The 25,746-nt window shown below is 44.5% G+C and overlaps 1 protein-coding gene across 4 annotated transcripts in view; it reads right to left on the minus strand.

The window, feature by feature from the left end:
* Positions 1 to 1,255: 1,255 nt before the first annotated feature.
* LOC110497393 (neuronal membrane glycoprotein M6-a) overlaps positions 1,256 to 25,746 on the minus strand; it is an 83,384-nt gene continuing 58,893 nt past the window's right edge. For 2 of the 4 annotated variants that reach the window (XM_021573477.3, XM_036954320.2), the window contains exons 2-7: positions 13,011 to 13,203; positions 8,677 to 8,833; positions 7,862 to 8,015; positions 7,366 to 7,442; positions 6,555 to 6,620; positions 1,256 to 4,214 (exon numbers count right to left, since the gene is read on the minus strand). In XM_021573477.3, the coding sequence (XP_021429152.1) occupies positions 4,062 to 4,214; positions 6,555 to 6,620; positions 7,366 to 7,442; positions 7,862 to 8,015; positions 8,677 to 8,833; positions 13,011 to 13,203 (800 nt within the window). In that variant the 3' untranslated portion in view covers positions 1,256 to 4,061. Of the gene's footprint in view, positions 4,907 to 6,554; positions 6,621 to 7,365; positions 7,443 to 7,861; positions 8,016 to 8,676; positions 8,834 to 13,010; positions 13,204 to 25,746 lie in introns of all 4 variants that reach the window. The other 2 variants (XM_090210455.1, XM_036954321.2) reach the window with 1 other exon arrangement.

Genomic DNA, 25,746 nt, shown 5'->3' on the forward strand with positions numbered 1-25,746 from the left:
GATACATTCACTCCCCTGTAAGACCTATGAACATGGATACCTTCACTCCCCTTTAAGACCTACTAAACAGGGATACCTTCACCACCACCAATGCGGCAAACTGTTAAATGTGCTGAAGTCATGTGCGTAAATGAGGGGATAAGACACACACATGTACGTTACATGTCACATATGTCTGATTCAAAGGATGTGATCCTCTGGTATACACTGCAATGATCCCAAAATGGCACCCTATTCCCTAGTGCACTATTTTTTGACTAGAGTCCTAGTCAAAAAGTACTGCACTGTATAGGGAATAGGGTGCCATTTCAGACACACCCTTGTTCTAGCCTTTCTGTGACATGGTGAATGTCATCTTAGCTGCTCTAGTCTTTATCTGATCGAGGCTTGTTTCTCTTCTCACACTACCTTAAGGTCAGACTGGCTGTCTTTGATTGGCTCAAGGGCTTCAGTCTATCTGCTCAGGATGAGAAGTTCACCGGGGTTGGTGAGAGTTTGCAGAACACGTTTTCATTTGGTACACTGTATCCACAAATGTAATATGCTATTTAAATGCCACAGGTAAAGGTTAGCCAGTGTAGCGAGAGCATGCATAATGTTCCCCCAGGCCGGGGAATGTTTGTGATATGATATCAGGCACTCTTCTTCAAGTCAAGCTATCTGGTATAGTCGGGTATAGCAAGGCCATTCTATTTGTGTGGATGGATGGAAACTGCCTTAGGTGATGTGTGTGTTTTGGACAGTCTTCAAACACACTTGCATTGCATAAATGGGTTCAGAAAGCTTTTTGCAAGAGCTATAATATCATCCTCATTATGCAAGGTCCACTTTGTTCATACGCTAATAATGTAAATCCATTTCACTTCCATGCACAGCACCAGATTTGTGTATAAACGGAATCCTTGAAGGCATGTACATACCCACTGGGCAACATCTGGTTGAATCAATGTTGTTTCCACATACTCAAAAAAATGTATGTGATGAATGTTGAATCGACATGGAAAACTGATTGGATTCGCCAAAAAGTAAATCAACGTAAGTCATCAGCGTACGGGAATTGACTCTTTTTTTTCACCCAACTTTGAACCTAAATCCAATGACATGGTGACGTTTCTTTGTCGATTTCACATTGAATTCCCGTTTGTGATGTAAATCAAAACTAGACGTTGAAGTGACGTGTGCGCCCAGTGGGTATACAGGTATATACATATACAGCTCTGACATAAATACATAAAGAAAGAAATGGACTCGGGGGTTTAATTATTAACAAGTACACAAGTGTATTTTATTTAACGCAAGCAAGTTTGTTCCTACAGTTAAAAAAAAGCCACTGTTTAAGCCGTTGGCACATGTATGTACAGAACAGATTATGAAGAATCGTACAGCCTGCTACAAAGCATTCTTAGTGAAAGTACAAAAGACTAATATGGGAGGAGAAAGCGGAAAGCATTATCAGGTTTATGCCGAAGAAGTGAATACGCAACATCATTACAAGTAGTATCTGTTTTTTAAGACAGGGCTTTCAAAAATGAATATTACAAACTAAAGGAGGAAGGGAAACAAAATCATTCACTACAACCTAATAGGCTATTTGTTTACTTAGCACAATACTGTTAGCGCAGGAACTGCAATGCTGCACATATAGGAAATCAGTTGACTCAGACAGTCCAAGCGTAAAAATGAGAAATGAAAATGATAAAGAGAGAGGATATTTTTACTTTTTGAATCAGTTAAAAACTATTACCACTGAATGCATAACCATGCCACAAATAACAGCTAGATTCACGGTTCTTTTTTACCTAGATAATACAAGTAATTTTTTTATTGGTTAATAACCAAACGTTGCATGACTACAGTACAGAGATTAGGCTTCAAATCCAAACGCACGTAACACCAAGAAAGAGCTCACGATGGTTGAATAAGTGCACTAAAAAATGTTGTTCTTTTTTGTTAGCAACGGAATGATGAAACGCTGTACTGCAAAACTAGAGTAGTAGGAAGAGTTAAGACAAGAGTTTGGTCCATACTCAAGAGTAATATGGTTTTAATTGTTTTATTGACATTTCATGTTTTTTTAGTATAGCTTCACAGACAGTCAGGGTTTGGGTCAGTTTTCTTTCAATTCAGTAAATTCTGCAAGAATTTTAGTTTATTTCCGGAATTGACTGGACTTAAATGGAATTGAACCCAACCCTGCAGACGGTTAAGTTATCTCTCAATGTGATATTCAACTTTTTCCACGTGTAGCAATAAGGCCGTTTCAGGCCTAAAGCTTGTTCATCCGCTTGCCGTCTAGATTCTGTTACCATATTTATTTCACTGGAATCTCTGAAATGGACGTTCACAAGAATATCACCAAACTTTGACCAATGAAATGAATGACCTGAAATTGAAGTGTCTCACATATATGTATATATTTTATATACCGTAGATATATATACAGAGCAGAATACTGACAAAAAAACATCTCGTATTTCTTCTTCTGATAACTTGCATTTAAAAAGTTGAAGATTAAAACATATAAAAATGAAACCTGTAAAATGTTATTTTGCATGTGAGTTATGGCTTGTGATGAATGAGAAAAGTGGTTTTCTACAGAGTTTCCCCCACGGCGAAATCCTGAAAGGCCCTTCTATCAGATGGATTTCTACATCATGTACATCACCCTCTTCTCCTTCCTCCTTATACGACATATCATCATCATTGTCTTCCTCACTCCACTGACTTGCCACTCAAACAACTGTTTTTCTTTTCACAGCTTCAGAACACTATTATTATTGACAGACAATCAGTGTTTTTCACGTTCAATGACTAGGCTACTCAACAAAGCTAGCATACGTTTCTGACAGGCCAAGCTACAGTTATAGCAATATGTAAAAAGTCACTTGAAGGAACTTTGTTCTGTTTGAGAATCCCTGGCACTCCCAACCAATAAAGAATTTTCTGAAAAAAGATTCTGTACATAGTTTTTATACCGGCGATGCTTACTGTTTCGGAAGCTTATTATGCTGTAATTTACCTGTAAATGATACAAGTTTCGGTCACATTTTGGTCTTGTTAAGTGGATATGTTGAAATAAAAATGGATGTTAAAACCTATGTATGATTGGATGACGAGTGTTTAGGAACGTATAAATATAAATTACACAAAAATGTGAATTAAAAAGCGATTAAAAACTCAACAGCCCCCAGCCCCGACCCCTCCTAAAACCAAACATAAATAAATGGAAGCACTCGACCTCGAGATATACAACAAAAGCAATGACACATTGTAAAAAGATGTGCTACTACCAATATACAAAATGCAAAGGGAAAAAAAAGAGGGGAAGAGGTAGAAGAGGAGAAAGAGGAGAAAGGGTAGGGTATGAGAAGGAGAAACGGGACAGGAAAGGGAGGAGTAAAGAGGAGAAAGGGTAGGGTATGAGAAGAAGAAACGGGACAGGAAAGGGAGGAGTAAAGAGGAGAAAGGGTAGGGTATGAGAAGAAGAAACGGGACAGGAAAGGGAGGAGTAAAGAGGAGAAAGGGTAGGGTATGAGAAGAAGAAACGGGACAGGAAAGGGAGGAGTAAAGAGGAGAAAGGGTAGGGTATGAGAAGAAGAAACGGGACAGGAAAGGGAGGAGTAAAGAGGAGAAAGGGTAGGGTATGAGAAGAAGAAACGGGACAGGAAAGGGAGGAGTAAAGAGGAGAAAGGGTAGGGTATGAGAAGGAGAAACGGGACAGGAAAGGGAGGAGTAAAGAGGAGGAGAAATAGAAAGGAAATCTCAATACAGGAAAGAAGGGTTCGTCAGAGAAGACACACGGTATCCCGTAGGAACGACTTGTCTCGTCACACCCGTAAGCTTAGTGAAGTCGAAACCACCCACAACACGACACCACAACCCTCCCTCCCCCCCTTACACTTGTGCCCCTACGAACATAAACACCAGACATTGAATAGCTTGTGTGATTTCTGTGTGTGTTCTGCTGCGTGTGTGTCATGGACATGTGTGTGTGTTGGGGAGGGAGGGAAGGAAGGATAGGGGGACGGGATGGGACGGGGGGGAGGGGGGGGTCGTGTGCTTTAGGTGTAGGCATTGAGACGCTCTTTAGAGCGAGTGGAGTGGATGTCGTGGAGCTCCTGCTCCTCCTTGGACTTGATGTCCTCGTACTTCTGCATCCGACACGCGTCCTTCACGTAGGCCCAGTTAGCAGACAGTACCATTAGGTAGTGGACCTGTATTAGAGGGACACATGGGTTACAGGGATGTTAGTGGGAGGATTGTTAACCCCTCGACCGAGCCTATACCTCAGGGCAGAGTTTATTGATTCCTTAATTAGGCTGAAACAGAGTTAGTTAGATGATTAGACAAAGCTCTAATCAAAAGCCCAAAGCAGATCGTTTAGTGGCACTGTGCCTTCACTGGTTTCAAACCAAAACAAACCAACCAAACTTTAAGGGATGGATTAGTTGATCAACCTTATTCTTTAGTGAGCTCTGTGTCTGTTACGACTGTGTCAGCATTTGTGCTAGTCAGGTGAACAGGGCGTGACAGGAGAGCTCGGTTATCAACATACCTATCGATAGCAACCAGAGGAGCTTGGTTATTATAATCAGTGGTGCCAGCAAAGCATATTTTAGTGAAAAACAACAGAATCATGTGACGTGACCGATGACAGAGCTGGCGATGCTTTGGGGGCGACCCCTAAGCTCCGAGGTTCAGAGTTCAGTTCGGCCATGTTGATATCGAGGCGGTCGGCTCCTCTCAGCTCCTGACGGCGTACAGTGATGTCACTGAGACCACTGAGGTCAGGGGTAAAGGTGATGGGCCAACCGATAGGCCCCCGTCAGAAGCGGGTGCAGTATTTGCCCAGACTCTGAGACGTCAGGAGGACTTTGTTACGGATGAGGACCGTGGCAGCTGACGCCTGTTCCGCATCAGACCAGAGAGGAAGAGAAAAGGAGAGAAGCAGTTATTGGACTCTGGGTCGCGTTCATTAGGCACCAAATGGAAGAAGAAGGACTGAAACAGGTGGCGACTGCGTTGAGCGCCCTACCTAAGGAACATATCCCTGATGTGTTTCTGCAGTAACTCTTTTCTCCACTAGGTGTCAGTGAGGTGTCAGTGATGAGCCAACCAGAGCGTCTGCTGCAGAGCTTCTGAAGAAGTAGTTATGAGGTAATTACATAAAGAAAAACACCAGCACTCCTCTGGTCCAGTGTATGACATTTATCTATCGATGATATTGTGTCGTAATGATGATGTGAAGATTAACATGCCTAACGAATTCCCTAAGCTTGGGATAATTAAGTTATTCTATTCTTTTGTTATATAATGACATGACTCAAACTCATCATGAATAAACAGACTCACCAAGATAGATCCAAGTTGGAGATACAGACAGTACTTCCTTCATACAATCTCACAATGATCTAAGATAATTTATCACAGAAAATATTGGACGAGAAGATGGTACATCAATATTGTCTATGCAAATTGATTTCTTACCCATTTTTTAAACCTTAGTTCTCGGTGAGAACTAACACGAACACACTTTGGTGAGTCATCCCATTGTGTATTACCATAGACATCCACCGGGTGGACAAAGAGCACACAGTTGGGCCACAGCCTCAGACTGTGTTGTGAAGAGCCGCTCCCGCCCAAATTGATTACCATTTCATTTTCTCTCGTCTTTTATAGTCTTCAGACAACGCAGCAACAATGTCCTATTTGTAGATTTAAAACATTACGTCATGGGTCTAAGGACTGGAAGTGTATGACTTTGTTTATATTTTGTGGTAACAGGAAGCTGTTATGGACATATCTATTTGATGACAACCAAACCATAAGAAACTAGTGTCATTGATGTTTTGACAAAACATTTCTGTTATTTTCACTGTGAACATATGTTTTTGTTTAAAAAGGAACTAGATACCGAATAACAGCCTTCATTAAATGTGTATCCTTCCACCCTGGCAGATGCAGCAGTCTTCTCCAGTGAAGACGATTGCTCCAGTCCTCACCATCACTTAGCTGCTCTCAACAAGCTCCTTTCTTCTTCCAGTTTCCATGGCAACTGCGCCCTGTGCTTCTCCATCGCTAGGTTAACGCCTCCCTCTAATCAACAGCACTCTCTCTCTCTCCCTCTCTCTCTCTGTCGCTATGTGTTACTCTGTGTGTGTGTCTCTCTCTCTCTCTCTCTCTGTGTCTCTCTCTGTCTGTCTCTCTCTGTGTCTATCACTCGATCACTCTGCCTCTGTTTTGCACTTTCTCGATCTGCCTCGCTCTTAACACTGGGAGAACCTTTCCTCTCAAACCTTTCAAAGTCAGCAGCATAACAAACAGTCCGTTTTTCCTCCCGATTACCAATCGCTTGAATCCTTTGTAGTATAACCTTTGGTATATCCCCACACAACAAGACAATCCTCTCCCACTAAGGTTTACCCTGCCTGCCAATCTTTATGTGTTCAGACAGAGGGGAGGGAACAGAGTGGCGATGCTATCGACAGACATTTAAGGACCAATAGACAGGTCACACAACCCTCGGACATAAAGAGGAGCTGTCATTGTCTCACCATGGCGATGACTGCAGCCCCAGCCCCGGCCAGGGCACAGACGAACAAGTGGAACGTCATGTCCAGCTGAAAGACAATCAAACACAACACAGCTTTATTAGTCACCAGGAAATAAAGACAATATACAACATCGGTGCTTGTTTTGTTGGTATTCAAAATGAGACACAAAGCATCGTTCCAACTTGTCATGTCTGTGTTTACAATATTTCCAGGTCATGTTGAGATTAAAAAACTAAATCACAGTGGTTGCTTTGAGAGTGAGATAGGGCAGGACGTATTAAGATTTGTCCCAGTGCAATATTAGCTCACTTTTTCAAAGGGACTTAAACGGAGGTAAGACAAAAGGATAAAGGAGGATAAAGGTTAAACAAAAAGACAGGCTAATCTTTATCAAGCTATGTTTTTTGTTCCCTTTCCACAAGAGGATATTATTAAAGTTCAAACCCCGAGAAATCTGGTAAGCGCCACTGCTCTCATCTCACTCACACAAATCACCATTTAAAATGACAGAGGAACCCTATAGCAGTGTTCCCAATCCTAGTCCTGGGATCCCAAAAGGGTGCACATTTTGTGTTTTTGGACACATCTAATTCAAATCAAAGGCTTGACGATGAGTTGATTGGTTGAATCAAGTGTGTGAGCGTTAGGGCAAAAACCAAAAAGTGCATTTTGTTCCCCAGAGCCAGGATCGGGAAACACTTCCCTGAAGCATTTAACTCCTGAGGTGCGGCGATCACTAAAGTTCACAGCCAACAGAACCTCGCCTCCCCCCCTCATCGCTCCCCAGCCACACACACACACACACCCTTACCTCGTTAGACTCACACATCTTAAAGAACTTCTCGGAGCCCGTGCACACCTTCCTCTCCTCCCCGATAGTTACCATGCCTGCGAGAAAACAACAATCCAGTTCACATTTACATTTCAAGTGACTTCGCTTGGCAGGCGCTTCGATCCACAGAGACCTAACAACAGCTACTGCAGCGAGTTACAACAAACACTCATGTTAAAGGGCTGTAAAATAGATCTCCTTCAGGAGCATTAAATAACTGCAATGAAATGTAAAATATATTGATTGAATTGTGTGCCCGCGATGTGAGAAGACTAAACAACACACTATTTAGTACAGTATGCTCTATAGTTCATTGTCTTGTCAGATATCTTACCCACTTTCATGATAGAACACAAACAAACAAACAACTGGAAATAAACCACCAAAGCCCTGGTTAACCACTGCCAGTGTCAGTGACTGTGTACGTATACTGTAAATGGCAACAGTGGCGGCACCACCCGGGCCCGCCCCTTACCAAACTGGCGCAGGTCCAGGCAGAGGTTGGCCCCCTCCACCACAGTGGTGTTCTGACAGATGGTCCAGATGTTGAAGTACATGAAGACGGGCAGCGAGGTGAAGGCTGTCACACCCAACCAGGCCAGGAAGAAGATATAGGTCAACATAATGAACTGCAGGAAGAAACGGAGGGAGGGAGGAGAATAAAGAGAGGGAAGAGAAGAGAGTGAGGAAGGAGAAGGAAGACAATGATGGTTCGTTAGAAAGAGAGAGGGAGGGGAAGAGAGGGAGGAAGGAGGAGAAGGAAGAGAAGGAGGGTTCATTAGAAAGAGAGAGGGAGGAGAAGAGAGGGAGGAAGGAGGAGAAGGAAGAGAAGGATGGTCCGTTAGAAAGACAGAGGGAGGGGAAGAGAGGGAGGAAGGAGGAGAAGGAAGAGAAGGATGGTCCATTAGAGAGAGAAAGGCATGGGAAGAGAGGGAGGGAGGAGACGGATGATCCATTAGGAAGAGAGAGGGAGGGGAAGAAAGGGAGGAAGGAGGAGAAGGAAGTGAGGGATGGGCCATTAGAGAGAGAGAGAGAAGATGACAGTTATAAGTCGGTAGAAGGCTGACTTGCTCATCAGCTGTCATTAGCATTGGACCATAATTCAAAGAAGAGACATCTTAAACTGTAAATGTTCCATCACCAGATCTCTAATCCCGTCTCTCGGGTACTTCCTCCACAAAGATGTGTCCTAATTGTCTACCCTAATGCTTATACCTATCCAACGCCTTCAGATATACAGGGGGCGGATAGGGCGCAGAGGATAGGGGTGGATTTAAGTGTGTTTCTTACCCAGGCGGAGACGCACCGTCCGCAGGCGGTGATCTTGAAGTCTCCGTACAGGTCCCTGATGGCGCCGGTGGTGAAGAAGCCCTCCACCATCAGCAGGATGCCGTAGACGAAGAATGCCGCCGCCACGCCATAGATGACATACTTCAAGATGTCAATCCTGTGGAGGAAGACAGAGAGACAGGAGCAGAGCGGTGGGATCATTCAGTTGGTGTGGCTAGCACACTAAGACTAGCGGTTTCATTCCCAGGAACCATAGAATTAGGGATTAGAATATTAATTAAATATTCATTTAATAGGATCTCTATGACAGGAACTTACCAAGATCCATTTTTGGAATCAAAACATTGCTAAACAATACATGTGTGCATTGAGTGTGCAGGCCATTTAGTACAGTACTTCACTATTACAGGTTTCTTTAGGACCAGCAGCCCCATTTGTAGTCCAAGTTCATTGGACTACAAATTACATTACTTCCAGCAGTAACAGACAGTATTCTGACTGGATACTGCAAGTCAGTTTGCTTCCACAGTCCTTCTGCATTTTTTCCTTGCTTGGACTAGTGGATTAGCTTGGACTAGTGGATTAGTTTGGACTAGTGGATTAGCTCTCATTTAGCTAATGACTGTGTGTTTAATTCTGTACGGTTATGTAAAAAGCTCTAATGTCCCAGAAAGAACCTGGGTAGGAAAGTTAGGGTTAGCTCCATCCCTGCAGGTTAGGAAGAGATTTCGAAGATAGCATTAGACAAACACAGTGGGTAGATTTCACACACTTTCCGCTGATAAAGATGATTTTATAGAGGTGTAAACCTTGTTCTTTTAGTACCCTCAATATGAAGTGAATTTCACACCTAGTACAGCTCACACCACATATTAGTGGCCTCAAAAGTATAGAAAACCCAGTTACATCAGTATAGAAAGACCAGTTACATCAGTCTAGAAAGCCCAGTTACATCAGTATGGAAAGCCCAGTTATATCAGTATAGAAAGCCCAGTTACATCAGTATAGAATATCTAGTTACATCAGTTTAGAAAGCCCAGTTACATCAGTATAGAAAGCCCAGTTACATCAGTATAGAAAGCCCAGTTACATCAGTATAGAAGGCCCAGTTACATCAGTCTAGAAAGCCCAGTTACATCAGTATAGAAAGCCCAGTTACATCAGTAAAAAATACCAGTTAAATCAGTATGGAAAGTATAGAAAGCCCAGTTACATCAGTATAGAAGGCCCAGTTACATCAGTCTAGAAAGCCCAGTTACATCAGTATAGAAAGCCCAGTTACATCAGTATAGAAGGCCCAGTTACATCAGTATAGAAAGCCCAGTTACATCAGTATAGAAAGCCCAATTACATAAGTATAGAAAGCCCAATTACATAAGTATAGAAAGCCCAGTTACATCAGTATAGAAAGCCCAGTTACATCAGTAAAAAATACCAGTTAAATCTGTATGGAAAGTACAGAAAGCCCAGTTACATCAGTATAGAAGGCCCAGTTACATCAGTCTAGAAAGCCCAGTTACATCAGTCTAGAAAGCTCAGTTACATCCGTATAGAAAGCCCAGTTATATCAGTATAGAAAGCCCAGTTACATCAGTATAGAAAGCCCAGTTACATCAGTATAGAAAGCCCAGTTATATCAGTAAAAAATACCAGTTAAATCAGTATGGAAAGTACAGAAAGCCCAGTTACATCAATATAGAAGGCCCAGTTACATCAGACTAGAAAGCCCAGTTACATCAGTCTAGAAAGACCAGTTACATCAGTTTAGAAAGCCCAGTTACATCAGTATAGAAAGACCAGTTACATCAGTATAGAACGCCAAGTTACATCAGTATAGAAAGCCCAGTTACATCAGTTTAGAAAACCAAGTTACATCAGTATAGAAAGACCAGTTACATCAGTTTAGAAAGCCCAGTTACATCAATATAGAAAGCCCAGTTACATCAGTATAGAAAGCCCAGTTACATCAGTTAGGCCAGGTCTACTGCTCATGGCACAATCACCTGCCATTGCCAACATCTAGTAGAAGCACACACACACTTGCAGTCCCTCCCTCCCTCCCTCCCTCCCTCCCTCCCTCCCTCCCTCCCTCCCTCCCTCCCTCCCTCCCTCCCTCCCTCCCTCCCTCCCTCCCTCCCTCCCTCCCTCCCTCCCTCCCTCCCTCTCGGCAGGCGGAGTTCCGGTGAGCAGGTGCGCCCGGGACAACCCAGAGTGATTTCAGAGGGCTTAAATCCCCCAACGGCCCCGTGCCAAGACATCACGCAGACGTACAAACACACGCACGCACACACACACACACACACACACACACACACACACACACACACACACACACACACACACACACACACACACACACACACACACACACACACACACACACACACAGACACACACACACACACACACACACAGACACACACACAGACACACACACACACACAGACACACACACACACACACACACACACACAGGAGTGGAAAAATCGATCTCTGTCAGCGTGCTGCGTCAGGGAAAAATCTCCCTCCCACTCATGCACATATTCATGATCAAACACCTGATAAATACACCTCTCTTCACCAGACAGCCATCCTGAATATATTTTTAGATTTGAATTAAAGCTTAAAAATGCACGAATGTGTGTCTACTCTTCCTGGGGTCCATCTACTCTTCCTGGGGTCCAGCAAAATGAAGGCAGTTCATACAATTTTAAAAACATTCCAATACAGTCACAGATTTCACAACACACTGTGTGCCCTCAGGCCCCTACTCCACCACTACCACATATCTATAGTACAAAATCCATGTGTGCATAGTGCGTATGCTATCGTGTGTTTGTGTGTGTGTGTGTGTATGCATGTGTCTGTGCCTATGTTTGTGTTGCTTCACAGTCCCCGCTGTTCCATAAGGTGTTTTCTGTTTTTTAAATCTAATTGTACTCCTGACATCAGTTACCTGATGTGGAATATAATTCCATGTAGTCATGGCTCTATGTAGTACTGTGCACCTCCCATAGTCTGTTCTGGACTTGGGGATTGTGAAGAGACCTCTGGTGGCATGTCTTGTGGGGTATGCATGAGTGTCCGAGCTGTGCACCAGTAGTTCAAACAGACCTCAGTGCATTCTACATGTCAATAACTCTCTTCAATAAAAGTAGTGATAAAGTCAATCTCTCCTCCCCTTTGAGCCAGGAGAGATTGACATGCATATTATGAATGTTATCTCTCTGTGTACAGCCAAGGGCCAGCCGTGCTGCCCTGTTCTGAGCCAATTGCAGTCCTTTTTTGTGGAACCTTACCACATGACTGAACAGTAGTCCAGGTGTGACAACTAGATCCTGTAGGACCTGCCTTGTTGATGGTGCTGTTAAGAATGTAGAGCAGCGCTTTATTATAAACAGACTTCTCCTCATCTTAGCTGCTAATGTTGTATCAATCTGTTTTGACAGTTTTACAATCCAAGGTTACTCCAAGCAGTTTAGTCACCTCAACTTGCTCAATTTCCACATGATCTATTACAAGATTTAGTTGAAGTTTAGGGTTCAGTGGATGATTTGTCCCAAATACAATGCTTTAAGTTTTAGAAATATTTAGGGCTAACTTATTCCTTGCCACCCACTCTGAAACTAACACTTAACAAAGAGTTAAAAAGCAGTCATTTCAGTCACTGTGTAGTGAGACTCACCATAGCTTCAACAGTACTATACTGTTGTGTATTGAGATAAGGTAAGGGAGAGTAAGGACAGTTACACTTGATCACATTTTAAATACTCCTCTTGTTGGGTATATGTATAGATAGTGAGTAATAATGTAGGTGTAAGGGAGATTTGCCGACCTCAATCTACACGTACAAGACAGCTGTGCACCGCCAATGGTTAAACACTTCAGAAGAAAGAAAGAGAAGGAAATGTTCCGTTAAATAACTTTGACTCACTTCCAGTACCAATCACCAGGGACTGCTTGGGGGACATGTACATTATACTATCTAGGGCGACCGAGGATACGGCGTCTCAATAAGGTGTTAACTAGGCGTGCCAGTCATAGCACAGGTGAGATTGGAACCATTCCCTTTACAGGTACTGAAGCTTTCAAAATAGGGCAATTTTTTGGGGGGGGTGAGGACAAGGCTAGTTCCTCCAGGGGTCGAAACAGACAAGGAGTAGGAAGAAGTGAAAATTCAACGGCAACTTCTCCTCACTGAGTTTCAACACATCTCCAGGCTGCATGTAGGTGTTTTGACAAACCAGACCGACCATGAGTCATTTTGAAAAAAGGGCGGGGGAAAAAAAAACCCCACTGTGACGCCCCTCCCACGCAAACACACCCACACTCACATGGTTAAGACGTCCAGGGTTTCCACGGGAGCTCGGACCACCTCGAAGTAGTTCTGCAGGATGGTGACGGTGCCAGAGAGGGCCTCGTGCCCGCAGCCGCAGAACAGCGCCACCCCAGCGTACAGAAGGATGGTGGCGAAGAGAGAGGCATACGGGAGGACGCCCAGGCATTTGACGCAGCACTCAAAGCATCCTGGACAGAGACAGAGAGAGAAGAGGAGAACGTTTAGACTAAAGATGGCGGTAGAACATCTTAGATAGTCACAGGTGCTCTAGTTATGTAATACGGTACATGTCTCACTCTATTCACAGGTGCTCTAGTTATGTAATACGGTACATGTCTCACTCTATTCACAGGTGCTCTAGTTATGTAATACGGTACATGTCTCACTCTATTCACAGGTGCTCTAGTTATGTAATACGGTACATGTCTCACTCTATTCACAGGTGCTCTAGTTATGTAATACGGTACATGTCTCACTCTATTCACAGGTGCTCTAGTTATGTAATACGGTACATGTCTCACTCTATTCACAGGTGCTCTAGTTATGTAATACGGTACATGTCTCACTCTATTCACAGGTGCTCTAGTTATGTAATACGGTACATGTCTCACTCTATTCACAGGTGCTCTAGTTATGTAATACGGTACATGTCTCACTCTATTCACAGGTGCTCTAGTTATGTAATACGGTACATGTCTCACTCTATTCACAGGTGCTCTAGTTATGTAATACGGTACATGTCTCACTCTATTCACAGGTGCTCTAGTTATGTAATACGGTACATGTCTCACTCTATTCACGGGTGCTCTAGTTATGTAATACGGTACATGTCTCACTCTATTCACAGGTGCTCTAGTTATGTAATACGGTACGTGTCTCACTCTATTCACAGGTGCTCTAGTTATGTAATACGGTACATGTCTCACTCTATTCACAGGTGCTCTAGTTATGTAATACGGTACATGTCTCACTCTATTCACAGGTGCTCTAGTTATGTAATACGGTACATGTCTCACTCTATTCACGGCTCGACAGGAACTGAAATACGTTTGACACCAGAACCAAAGGAAATAAAAGCAGTGTAACAGCGAGGGAATCGTTGTTTCAGAATCGGAAGATCATTAAATCAGCGTTTTTCATTCAACCTTTTATTTCATAACATCTATTTCACTACACCAAATCCCACCGCATCTCATTTAAAACGCACAGGGATCAAATGATATCCCATCTATCATCCGATAACAACAAACACTCTAACCACATTTCTCCAGTTGACCCAGAGCCTGTTGCCATCTCGGGTAGGAAGTTTACTGTCACTCCAGCCAATCATAATCGCTCCTCGGACAGATTTATGGGTTTAATACAAAGAGCGCAAACGGTATTGATCTGTGGATTGCGGCCCTGCAAATGGAATCCCTCCCTTCACCCAGGCTAGAGCAGCTGCTGGATTTATGACTAGTCGTAAACATGGTGAGTGAGTGAGTGAGTGAGTGAGTGAGTGAGTGAGTGAGTGAGTGAGTGAGTGAGAGAGAGAGAGAGAGAGAGAGAGCTACAAAACAGAACACTGATAGCTAGAAGACACAGTGAGAGAGGGATAGAAGGAGAGATGCAGTGAGAGAGGGATAGAAGGAGAGATGCAGTGAGAGAGGAATAGAAGGAGAGATGCAGTGAGAGAGGGATAGAAGGAGAGATGCAGTGAGAGAGGGATAGAAGGAGAGATGCAGTGAGAGAGGGATAGAAGGAGAGATGCAGTGAGAGAAGGATAGAAGGAGAGATGCAGTGAGAGAGGGATAGAAGGAGAGATGCAGTGAGAGAGGGATAGAAGGAGAGATGCAGTGAGAGAGGGATAGAAGGAGAGATGCAGTGAGAGAGGGATAGAAGGAGAGATGCAGTGAGAGAGGGATAGAAGGAGAGATGCAGTGAGAGAGGGATAGAAGGAGAGATGCAGTGAGAGAAGGATAGAAGGAGAGATGCAGTGAGAGAGGGATAGAAGGAGAGATGCAGTGAGAGAGGGATAGAAGGAGAGATGCAGTGAGAGAGGGATAGAAGGAGAGATGCAGTGAGAGAGGGATAGAAGGAGAGATGCAGTGAGAGAGGGATAGAAGGAGAGATGCAGTGAGAGAGGGATAGAAGGAGAGATGCAGTGAGAGAGGGATAGAAGGAGAGATGCAGTGAGAGAGGGATAGAAGGAGAGATGCAGTGAGAGAAGGATAGAAGGAGAGATGCAGTGAGAGAGGGATAGAAGGAGAGATGCAGTGAGAGAGGGATAGAAGGAGAGATGCAGTGAGAGAGGGATAGAAGGAGAGATGCAGTGAGAGAGGGATAGAAGGAGAGATGCAGTGAGAGAGGGATAGAAGGAGAGATGCAGTGAGAGAAGGATAGAAGGAGAGATGCAGTGAGAGAGGGATAGAAGGAGAGATGCAGTGAGAGAGGGATAGAAGGAGAGATGCAGTGAGAGAGGGATAGAAGGAGAGATGCAGTGAGAGAGGGATAGAAGGAGAGATGCAGTGAGAGAGGGATAGAAGGAGAGATGCAGTGAGAGAGGGATAGAAGGGGAGATGCAGTGAGAGAGGGATAGAAGGAGAGATGCAGTGTAATGGATAATACTGTGTCTGTGAGGGGGGGGGTATGTTTTATTATCTCAGACTACAGGAAGTGTCTATCTGACTGTCTCCGATGAAGAAAAGCGTGTTTGTGATACTTGAGTGTAACGCTCCCATCTATCTTCAACTGGACTGAATAGGCGAGGTTCAGATATCGCTTATCAAACGAATCGGCAAATGTCCAATTGCAATATTGAACTCCTATTTTCCATAGCCTGGTCCCAGATCCATTCGTGCTCTTGCCAATGCCAACAACATTGCTGTTTGGCATGACAGTGAATGAAAAGGAGTTGGCATGATAGCTCAAACAGACTGGCACTCAGGCTAGGTTTTCCTTGTTGTATTACTAATGTGCAGTAGGTGACTACAGCACACATCCCAGTTCTGTTCTGCCTCTATTGTACATTAGTGCCTCTGGACTTGCTTTAGTTACAACACTTGGAAGGCATTTAAACTGCAGGGTCCCAGTTGTGTTGTGAATGAATAGCCCTCACACCTACGCTACACCTTGACTTCACCTGAAAGCACTCCTGTCTATTTCTGTTATACCCCTCTCTGCATACACAGGATGCTCTGGAGACCACCACTGCTACAGCCTGGAGAATGTGCGTAAACCGTGTGTGTGTGTGTGTGTGTTAGTCAGCAGATGTCAGGTGGTATTGAGTCTACCGTGAGCACAGGACCAGACTTCAGCCAATAGGAAATCAGACTTAGTTCAGAATCCTCTGCACGTCTCTTTCACTGTCAATCATGCTTATTATCCCCTTAAGGCACAGAGGAGAGTTTGTGTGTGCGCGCCTGTCTGTGTATGTGTCTGTGCAGTCAGGCGGGAGACAGGAAAGACCGTCAACACACTCCCCATGTCTTCAGCATGCCAAGACTGACACAGGGAGAGGAGAAACTGACAAAATTATCAGAATCTATACTGTTTCATATCACCATCATCCCATCAGGCCGTGTGGTATACTGATTTTCCTGTATATTCATGATGAATAAATATTGGTGAATAAATTACAGTGATAATAGTAAGCAAAGGCTATAGAGTAAGTGTGTGTTAAGTGTGTGTGTGTGTGTGTGTGTAAGCTAAGGCTATGTGTGTGTGTGTGTGTGTGTGTGTGTGTGTGTGTGTGTGTGTGTGTGTGTGTGTGTGTGTGTGTGTGTGTGTGAGAGAGAGAGAGTGAGAGAGAGAGGGTGTGTGTGTGTGTATGTGAGAGAGACAGAGAGAGAGAGAGAAAGAGGGTGTGTGTGTGTGTGTGTGTGTCTGTGTGTGTGTGAGAGATAGAGAGAGAGAGAAAGGGTGTGTGTGTGTGTGTGTGTGTGTGTGTGTGTTCCTGTGGCAGACCAGACACAGTGGGGTATTGATTTCTGAGCCCAGTCCACAGGGATCAAAGCACAATATGGGCAGTGGACACCTTCATTAATCTACAAACACACCCGATAAATCGTCCAAACGATGTAGTCATAAGTATCTGTATGACGGCAGCTTATCAATTATTTACAAAGCTGATACATCATGTGGGTGAGGACTTGGGGAATGATTCAAGCAAGCTGTATAACTTGGATTAACAGACCAGGGTCTTTTCCCATTCCAAGTGATACTGGGTTGATCACATTTCTTGAAAAATCGTACTGCATTTACCAGAGTCAGCTGTAAATACTATAGCTATAACTTCACTATTTCATCTGGTTAATTCTATAACTGGTGCAATGAATTGCAAAGATGACACGACTGCACCTCCACTGCTTTCACCGAAGTACGCCTTTCAGTCTTGCCCCAATGCCCAGCTCAGAATACTAACACGAACTGTGCTCTCTCAGTTGAGAAACATTCGAAAGAGTCCATGGATATTCATTGGAAACGGTCGGCCGGATGCCCCCAGGACTGAATCTGGGAAAGCCATTGTCAGCACAAAGTGGGAATGAGCAGCTCAGTTCACTATCTTTCCCAGGGGGAAAAATCCTTCATTCTACAAATCTATTAGCTGATGTGAGTGGTGTGTGTGTGTGTGTGTGTGTGTGTGTGTGTGTGTGTGTGTGTGTGTGTGTGTGTGTGTGTGTGTGTGTGTGTGTGTGTGTGTGTGTGTGTGTGTGTGTGTGTGCACAGTACGCCCGAACACAGCGAAGGCCTGCCAACGGAATAAGACAATGTTTGTTTTCCGTTACCCTCAGCCCAGCAGAGACATGACTGAATAGGGTGGTGGCAGGTTGTAATTACATTCCCCTCCTCTATACAATATGTCAGGCTAGACACTGTGAGGAGGATGTGTCTGTAGCCATGCCCTCCTCTATACAATATGTCAGGCTAGACGCTGTGAGGAGGATGTGTCTGTAGCCATGCCCTCCTCTATACAATATGTCAGGCTAGACGCTGTGAGGAGGATGTGTCCGTAGCCATGCCCTCCTCTATACAATATGTCAGGCTAGACGCTGTGAGGAGGATGTGTCTGTAGCCATGCCCTCCTCTATACAATATGTCAGGCTAGACGCTGTGAGGAGGATGTGTCCGTAGCCATGCCATCCTCTTCTTCTGCCATGCTGTTACCCACTGTGGGGGAGTGTAGTAGTTGTCTGTATGGCAACATGCCTATGGGGGATACGGCAGGTAGCCTAGTGGTTAGAGAGTTGGGCCAGTAACCGGAAGGTTGCTGGATTGAATCCCGAGCTGACAGGGTAAAACTCTGTCATTCTGCCCCTGAGCAAGGCAGTTAACCCACTGTTCCCCGGGCGTCGAAGACGTGGATGTCGATTAAGGCAGCCCCCCGCACCTCTCTGATTCAGAGGGGTTGGGTTAAATGCGGAAGACACATTTCAATTGAATACATTCAGTTGGACACCTGACTAGGTATCCCCCTTTCCCGAAACATGCATATATGCACACGCACACAGGCCGGCAGATAGGCATGGACACAGGCCGGCAGATAGGCATGGACACAGGCCGGCAGATAGGCATGGACACAGGCCGGCAGATAGGCATGGACACCCAGAGCCAGCGCCAGCCAGTGGTGAAGAAAGTACCCAATTGTCATACACGAGGAAAAGTAAAGATACCTTAATTGAAAATTGTAAAAGTGAAAGTCACCCAGAAAAATACTACATGAGTAAAAGTCTAAAAGTATTTGGTTTAAATATACTTAAGTGTCGAAAGTAAGAGTATACATTATTTCAAATTCCTTATTGAAAGCAAATCAGACAGAACCATTTTCTTATTTATTTACGGAGAGCCAGGGGCACACTCCAACACTAAGACATAATTTACAGATAGCCAGGGGCACACTCCAACACTCAGACATCATTTACAGATAGCCAGGGGCACACTCCAACACTCAGACATCATTTACAGATAGTCAGGGGCACACTCCAACACTCAGACATCATTTACAGATAGCCAGGGGCACACTCCAACACTCAGACATCATTTACAGATAGCCAGGGGCACACTCCAACACTCAGACATCATTTACAGATAGCCAGGGGCACACTCCAACACTCAGACATAATTTACAGATAGCCAGGGGCACACTCCAACACTCAGACATAATTTACAGATAGCCAGGGGCACACTCCAACACTCAGACATCATTTACAGATAGCCAGGGGCACACTCCAACACTCAGACATCATGTACAGATAGCCAGGGGCACACTCCAACACTCAGACATCATTTACAGATAGCCAGGGGCACACTCCAACACTCAGACATCATTTACAGATAGCCAGGGGCACACTCCAACACTCAGACATCATTTACAGATAGCCAGGGGCACACTCCAACACTCAGACATCATTTACAGATAGCCAGGGGCACACTCCAACACTCAGACATAATTTACAGATAGCCAGGGGCACACTCCAACACTCAGACATCATTTACAGATAGCCAGGGGCACACTCCAACACTCAGACATCATTTACAGATAGCCAGGGGTACACTCCAACACTCAGACATCATTTACAGATAGCCAGGGGTACACTCCAACACTCAGACATCATTTACAGATAGCCAGGGGCACACTCCAACACTCAGACATCATTTACAGATAGCCAGGGGCACACTCCAACACTCAGACATAATTTACAGATAGCCAGGGGCACACTCCAACACTCAGACATCATTTACAGATAGCCAGGGGCACACTCCAACACTCAGACATCATTTACAGATAGCCAGGGGCACACTCCAACACTCAGACATCATTTACAGATAGTCAGGGGCACACTCCAACACTCAGACATCATTTACAGATAGCCAGGGGCACACTCCAACACTCAGACATCATTTACAGATAGCCAGGGGCACACTCCAACACTCAGACATCATTTACAGATAGCCAGGGGCACACTCCAACACTCAGACATAATGTACAGATAGCCAGGGGCACACTCCAACACTCAGACATAATTTACAGATAGCCAGGGGCACACTCCAACACTCAGACATCATTTACAGATAGCCAGGGGCACACTCCAACACTCAGACATCATGTACAGATAGCCAGGGGCACACTCCAACACTCAGACATCATTTACAGATAGCCAGGGGCACACTCCAACACTCAGACATCATTTACAGATAGCCAGGGGCACACTCCAACACTCAGACATCATTTACAGATAGCCAGGGGCACACTCCAACACTCAGACATCATTTACAGATAGCCAGGGGCACACTCCAACACTCAGACATCATTTACAGATAGCCAGGGGCACACTCCAACACTCAGACATCATTTACAGATAGCCAGGGGCACACTCCAACACTCAGACATCATTTACAGATAGCCAGGGGTACACTCCAACACTCAGACATCATTTACAGATAGCCAGGGGTACACTCCAACACTCAGACATCATTTACAGATAGCCAGGGGCACACTCAAACACTCAGACATCATTTACAGATAGCCAGGGGCACACTCCAACACTCAGACATAATTTACAGATAGCCAGGGGCACACTCCAACACTCAGACATCATTTACAGATAGCCAGGGGCACACTCCAACACTCAGACATCATTTACAGATAGCCAGGGGCACACTCCAACACTCAGACATCATTTACAGATAGCCAGGGGCACACTCCAACACTCAGACATCATTTACAGATAGCCAGGGGCACACGTTAACACTCAGACATCATTTACAGATAGCCAGGGGTACACTCCAACACTCAGACATCATTTACAGATAGCCAGGGGCACACTCCAACACTCAGACATCATTTACAGATAGCCAGGGGCACACTCCAACACTCAGACATCATTTACAGATAGCCAGGGGTACACTCCAACACTCAGACATCATTTACAGATAGCCAGGGGTACACTCCAACACTCAGACATCATTTACAGATAGCCAGGGGTACACTCCAACACTCAGACATCATTTACAAATGAAGCATTTGTGTTTATTGAGTCTGTCAGATCAGAAGCAGTAGGGATGTCCAGGGATGTTCTCTTGATAAGTGCGTGAATTGGACCCTTTTCCTGTCCTGCTAAGCGTTCAAAATGTAACTAGCACGTTTTTTTAAACCTTTATTTAACTAGGCAAGTCAGTTAAGAACAAATTCTTAGTTTCAATGACGGCCTAGGAACAGTGGGTTAACTGCCTTGTTCAGGGGTAGAACAACAGATTTTTACCTTGTCAGCTCGGGGATTCGATCTTGCAACCTTTCGGTTTATTAGACCAATGCTCTAACCACTAGGCTACCTGCCACCCCATCACCATTTCTCTGGGTGTCAGGGAAAATGTATGGAGTAAAAAGTACATTGGTTTCTTTAGGAATATAGTGAAGTAAAAGTTGTCCAAAATATAAATAGTAAAGTACAGAAAGCACCCCAAAACTACTTAAGTAGTTTAAAATACTTTAAAATATGTTTACTTATGTACTTTACACCACTGGCACCAGCCCTAACCCACCACCAGCCTCCCTCACTCCCTCCCTCCCTCCCTCCACACACGCCCAACAGGACGTCATCAGAGATGATCGAACACCCTACGGACTGCCTGGTTCAGACCCCTCTGTTCAAATACACGTCCAACAATGTCCAACACTCAACACAGTTGCCAGCAAGGGGAGGGCTATGTTGGATCATCATTCTTAGCGATACGTCATAGACGCCCACAGGCATGTCAGGAAAAGGATGATTTTGCCAACAGAGAGAGAACTTATGGCGGTGTGTGCATGTTTGAGATCTGGGAAGGAACATATTGTCTTATTGATCTAGTATATTCATGATTGGGATAAATCCATGTTGTCATCTAGTCTAATCTATGCTAGGATACAGAATTGATAGATAGCTGACATTTGATTAATAACTAAGCAATAATTACTTTCCGAGTTGATAACACACCACACATCATCTCTACAACTAATGGCACCTGATATGGGATCCATCTGATCCATGACAGTCCTCTAAGGACTCAAATAATCACACAGATCCATGATCTATCTCTCTATGTCCACCCTATGAACATGAATAGATGATTAATAACTGTATGTATGGCCCAATAAACCAACAGACACAAAGTAGTTAGAGCCCTCCCAGTAGGCAAAAACTGGTTGAATCAACGTTGTTTCCACGTCATTTCAACAAAGGAATTCAATGTGATGACATTGAATCAACGTTGTTTCCACGTCATTTCAACAAAGGAATTCAATGTGATGACATTGAATCAAAGTGGAAAACGGATTGAATTGTCTTGCTTTTCACCTAAACCCAGTGGCATGTTTTGTGGATTTCACTTTCAGTTCATGTTAGTCGAAAACTCAACCAAATATTGAATCAAAATGATAAATGACGTCTGTGCCCAGTGGGATGTCCTGTTGATCGATGAGGTAACAGTAGATGGATGGCCTCTTAAAGGGGATGCGAGTCTCTTAATGGGGAGGCTAGGGGAAATTTACTGAAGAGCTGTGCGGGTCTTAAGTGGTTGTTTTTTCATCTACATGGATGGTGACACATGCACACAAACACTCACATTGAATGGTGATGGATAGTTCAGCACTATCAACTCCATTTCCCAGGGGGCTTTGGCTTGGATGCCTAATCACCCAGTGAGGGCCTCGTCTGTCTATCTGGTCTGCTCAGCCTTCTACACTACTTATTAAAATGGTAATCTCTTCTCGCCTCCTCCCTGTGCCCTGCGGAGGAAAAGTTCCCTTTACTTAAAATAAGACGTTTCAAGGCAACCCCCGCTTGTGAATTTTAATTAAGGAAGCCTACTTCTTTTTTGAAATCCTGGGCGGGTGTTTAAGACAGGCTATTTATATAGGGTTAGATACCATGTCTGGTTATGAAGCGTGATAGGCAGGAACAATACCCCACAATTCCCTGCTTTATATACTCTTAGGGCCGGCTCCAGGACACAGATTAAGCCCAGACTAGATACTCTCCATTGAGTTTGCTTTTCCGTCCAGGACTAGGCTTAATCTGTGTCTGGGAAACCAAAGACCCCAGCCACCATAGTCATAGACTGTTCTCTCTGCTACCGCACGGCAAGCGGTATCGGAGCAACGAGTCTAGGTCCTAGAGGCTTCTAAACAGCTTCTACCCACAAGCCATAAGACTCCTGAACACCTAATCAAATGGCTACCCAGACTATTTGCACCCCCCCCCCCATGCTGCTGCTACTCTCTGTTATTATCTATGCATAGCCACTTTAATAACCCTACCTGCATGTACATAATTACCTCAATTACCTCGACACCGGAGTCCCCGCACATTGACACATTGACTCTGTACCGGTGCCCCCTGTATGTAGCACCGCCATTGTTATTTACTGCTGCTCTTTAATTATTTGTTTTTGTTATCTCTTACATTTTTTGTTGGTATTTTCTTAAAACTGCATTGTTGGTTAAGGGCTCGTAAGTAAGCATTTCACTGTAAGGTCCACACCTGTTGTGTTCGGAGTGTGTGACAAATAAAACAGGACTTGATTTGAAACCAGCCCTTACAGAGATAGTGAGCAGAATGGATTTTTAGCCCAGGCTATACCTCAAGTGCTAATGACATAGACGTTTCTAGTACAAAAGAGTGTAGGCTGTGGCATAAGCATTGATTGGCTTTGTACACTATTATCCCCTGCAGGTGCATAGGCCTTTTCCAGAATGGCTGTCATTACGAAGCAGCCGCTCAGACACTTAACACACGTTAAAGTGAGGCAATAAAACGAGAGACAGAGGGGAGAAATGGCGTCAGTCGGATTGTTAATAAATTATTTTAAAAGCTGTGTGATATTCCATTCCAGCTGGCACAGTGACCCGCCTCTGTGCCCACTCCTTTGAAGGGTATTAGAGATTTAGAGTTGGGGGTTCTGCCCGCCCTGCTCTTACTGTCAGTCATTGACCTCATTGGGAATGCAGCCAATCAGCTCATACCGCTAACTGTTACTCATCGACCTCATTGGGATCACAGCCAATCACCTCACACTACTAACTGTCAGTCATCGACCTGAGTGAGATCACAGCCAATCAGCTCATACTACCAAGAGTCACTCATCGACTTCAGTGGGATAATAGCCAATCAGCTCATACTACTAACAGTCACTCATAAACCTCATTAGGAATGCAGCCAATCAGTCATTGACTTTGACAGATGTGGAAGAGAGCTGTTCAGACACTCATAGAGATAGACAAAATACACAGAGACACATTCATTTCACTATAAACCACTTATTTTCCTAAAATATTAATATATTTTGAATGCATGCCTTCTGATTGGCCATAGTGAGGGTAAGATACAAATCAGCAGGTTTGTGAACTTCCTTACACAATAATAGTCTATATTCTTGTCAATCACCCAAATTATTTCTGTTTGGCTTCCCTGTCTGTTCAGGCTCTTTGTTTAAGCTCATCCAACTGTTAAATGAGCCAATTCAGTTAACCACTGATTCCATCCTGTGTTTGCATACATAGTCGTCGATATAGGCTGTGCAGCCTTGGGCATAGGGGGACATGTCAATGTCCATTTCTGCACTGACGACTTCATTTATGCAAAGCCTGGCGTTTGAGCTCTGACGCACAAGGCAGAGCGCATGTGTTTACATATGGTCGCGCTTTTGAACACAAACAAAGAAAATCAAGCTCTTGCATCTAAATATGTCTACAACTGAGCTCGGCGCTATACTGAGATAATTCGCTAATTAAACTGGGACTTTTTAAAGACCGCCTTGAGACCTTGCATCAAACACCAACGTACACAAAACCGTGTGTGCGTTGTTATCCCCCCAGCACCTGTGAGAAGAAGTTCATGATCAAATTACTGTCACAGCTACTTCTCACAGCATCGAGTCCTGCTCCTTAAGGCATGAACATTTTGCACGATTCAAATCTCATTTGTAATGGACAGCCGAACCGTAGTGAGATGAGAGGATCAATCATGAGCCTCGCTGCCATGTTTTCACCACCGCCGCCTCCCTCCCTGTCCTCAGACAGACATACAGACAGCTAGCGGTCGGCGCTATTACCCATCTCTCAGCCAGCCGGCGCGTGTGACTCAGAGGCAGTACTGAGATAAGCTCCGCTGCCTTCCTCCTCCAACTGGACTCCTGACTGGAATAGCAAACAGGCCGAATGGCCCAAAGGCAAATGGATAATGACCTAACCGTCCGTGGGTTAGCTACTAGCCGATATATACCAAGGCTGTTTCTCACACTGAGACTGACTCTCTGGTTGACATTTTCGGTACAGTCCATGTTTCACACCTCCACGTTTCTAGGACTGTGACGCCATCTGAAATGGCCCCCTATTCCCTATATATGCAGACTAAAAGGATACAGGGGCCAGTTAAGACGCAGCCATTATCTCACATTGCCAGTCTAGTTGATGTTTCACACCCGTCATCTCAGTGTGAACACCAGTGTGATGCGTGATGAGAGGAACCCGGGTGCCAAAATGGCTGCCTTGGCGGGAATCCGCCAAGGTGGGTGTTACTCATTAGTGGTGGATGAGGGGAATTAGGTTATTACTATTATAGGACATAGTGAACCACACACTAGGCCTGCACATCCATTAAGGCTCACCTACAACCCAGAGCCTGTGTGTTTGTGTGTGTGATAAGGGGGGGTGAGAGGTGTATCTGTTTGTCCAGTGCATTGTTAATGTTGATCGGCGTCCAGTAGAATAGCAT

Source organism: Oncorhynchus mykiss, chromosome 19 (assembly GCF_057628025.1).
Source record: "Oncorhynchus mykiss isolate SJ-2025 chromosome 19, ASM5762802v1, whole genome shotgun sequence".
In the NCBI taxonomy this organism is placed as follows: Eukaryota; Metazoa; Chordata; class Actinopteri; order Salmoniformes; family Salmonidae; genus Oncorhynchus; species Oncorhynchus mykiss.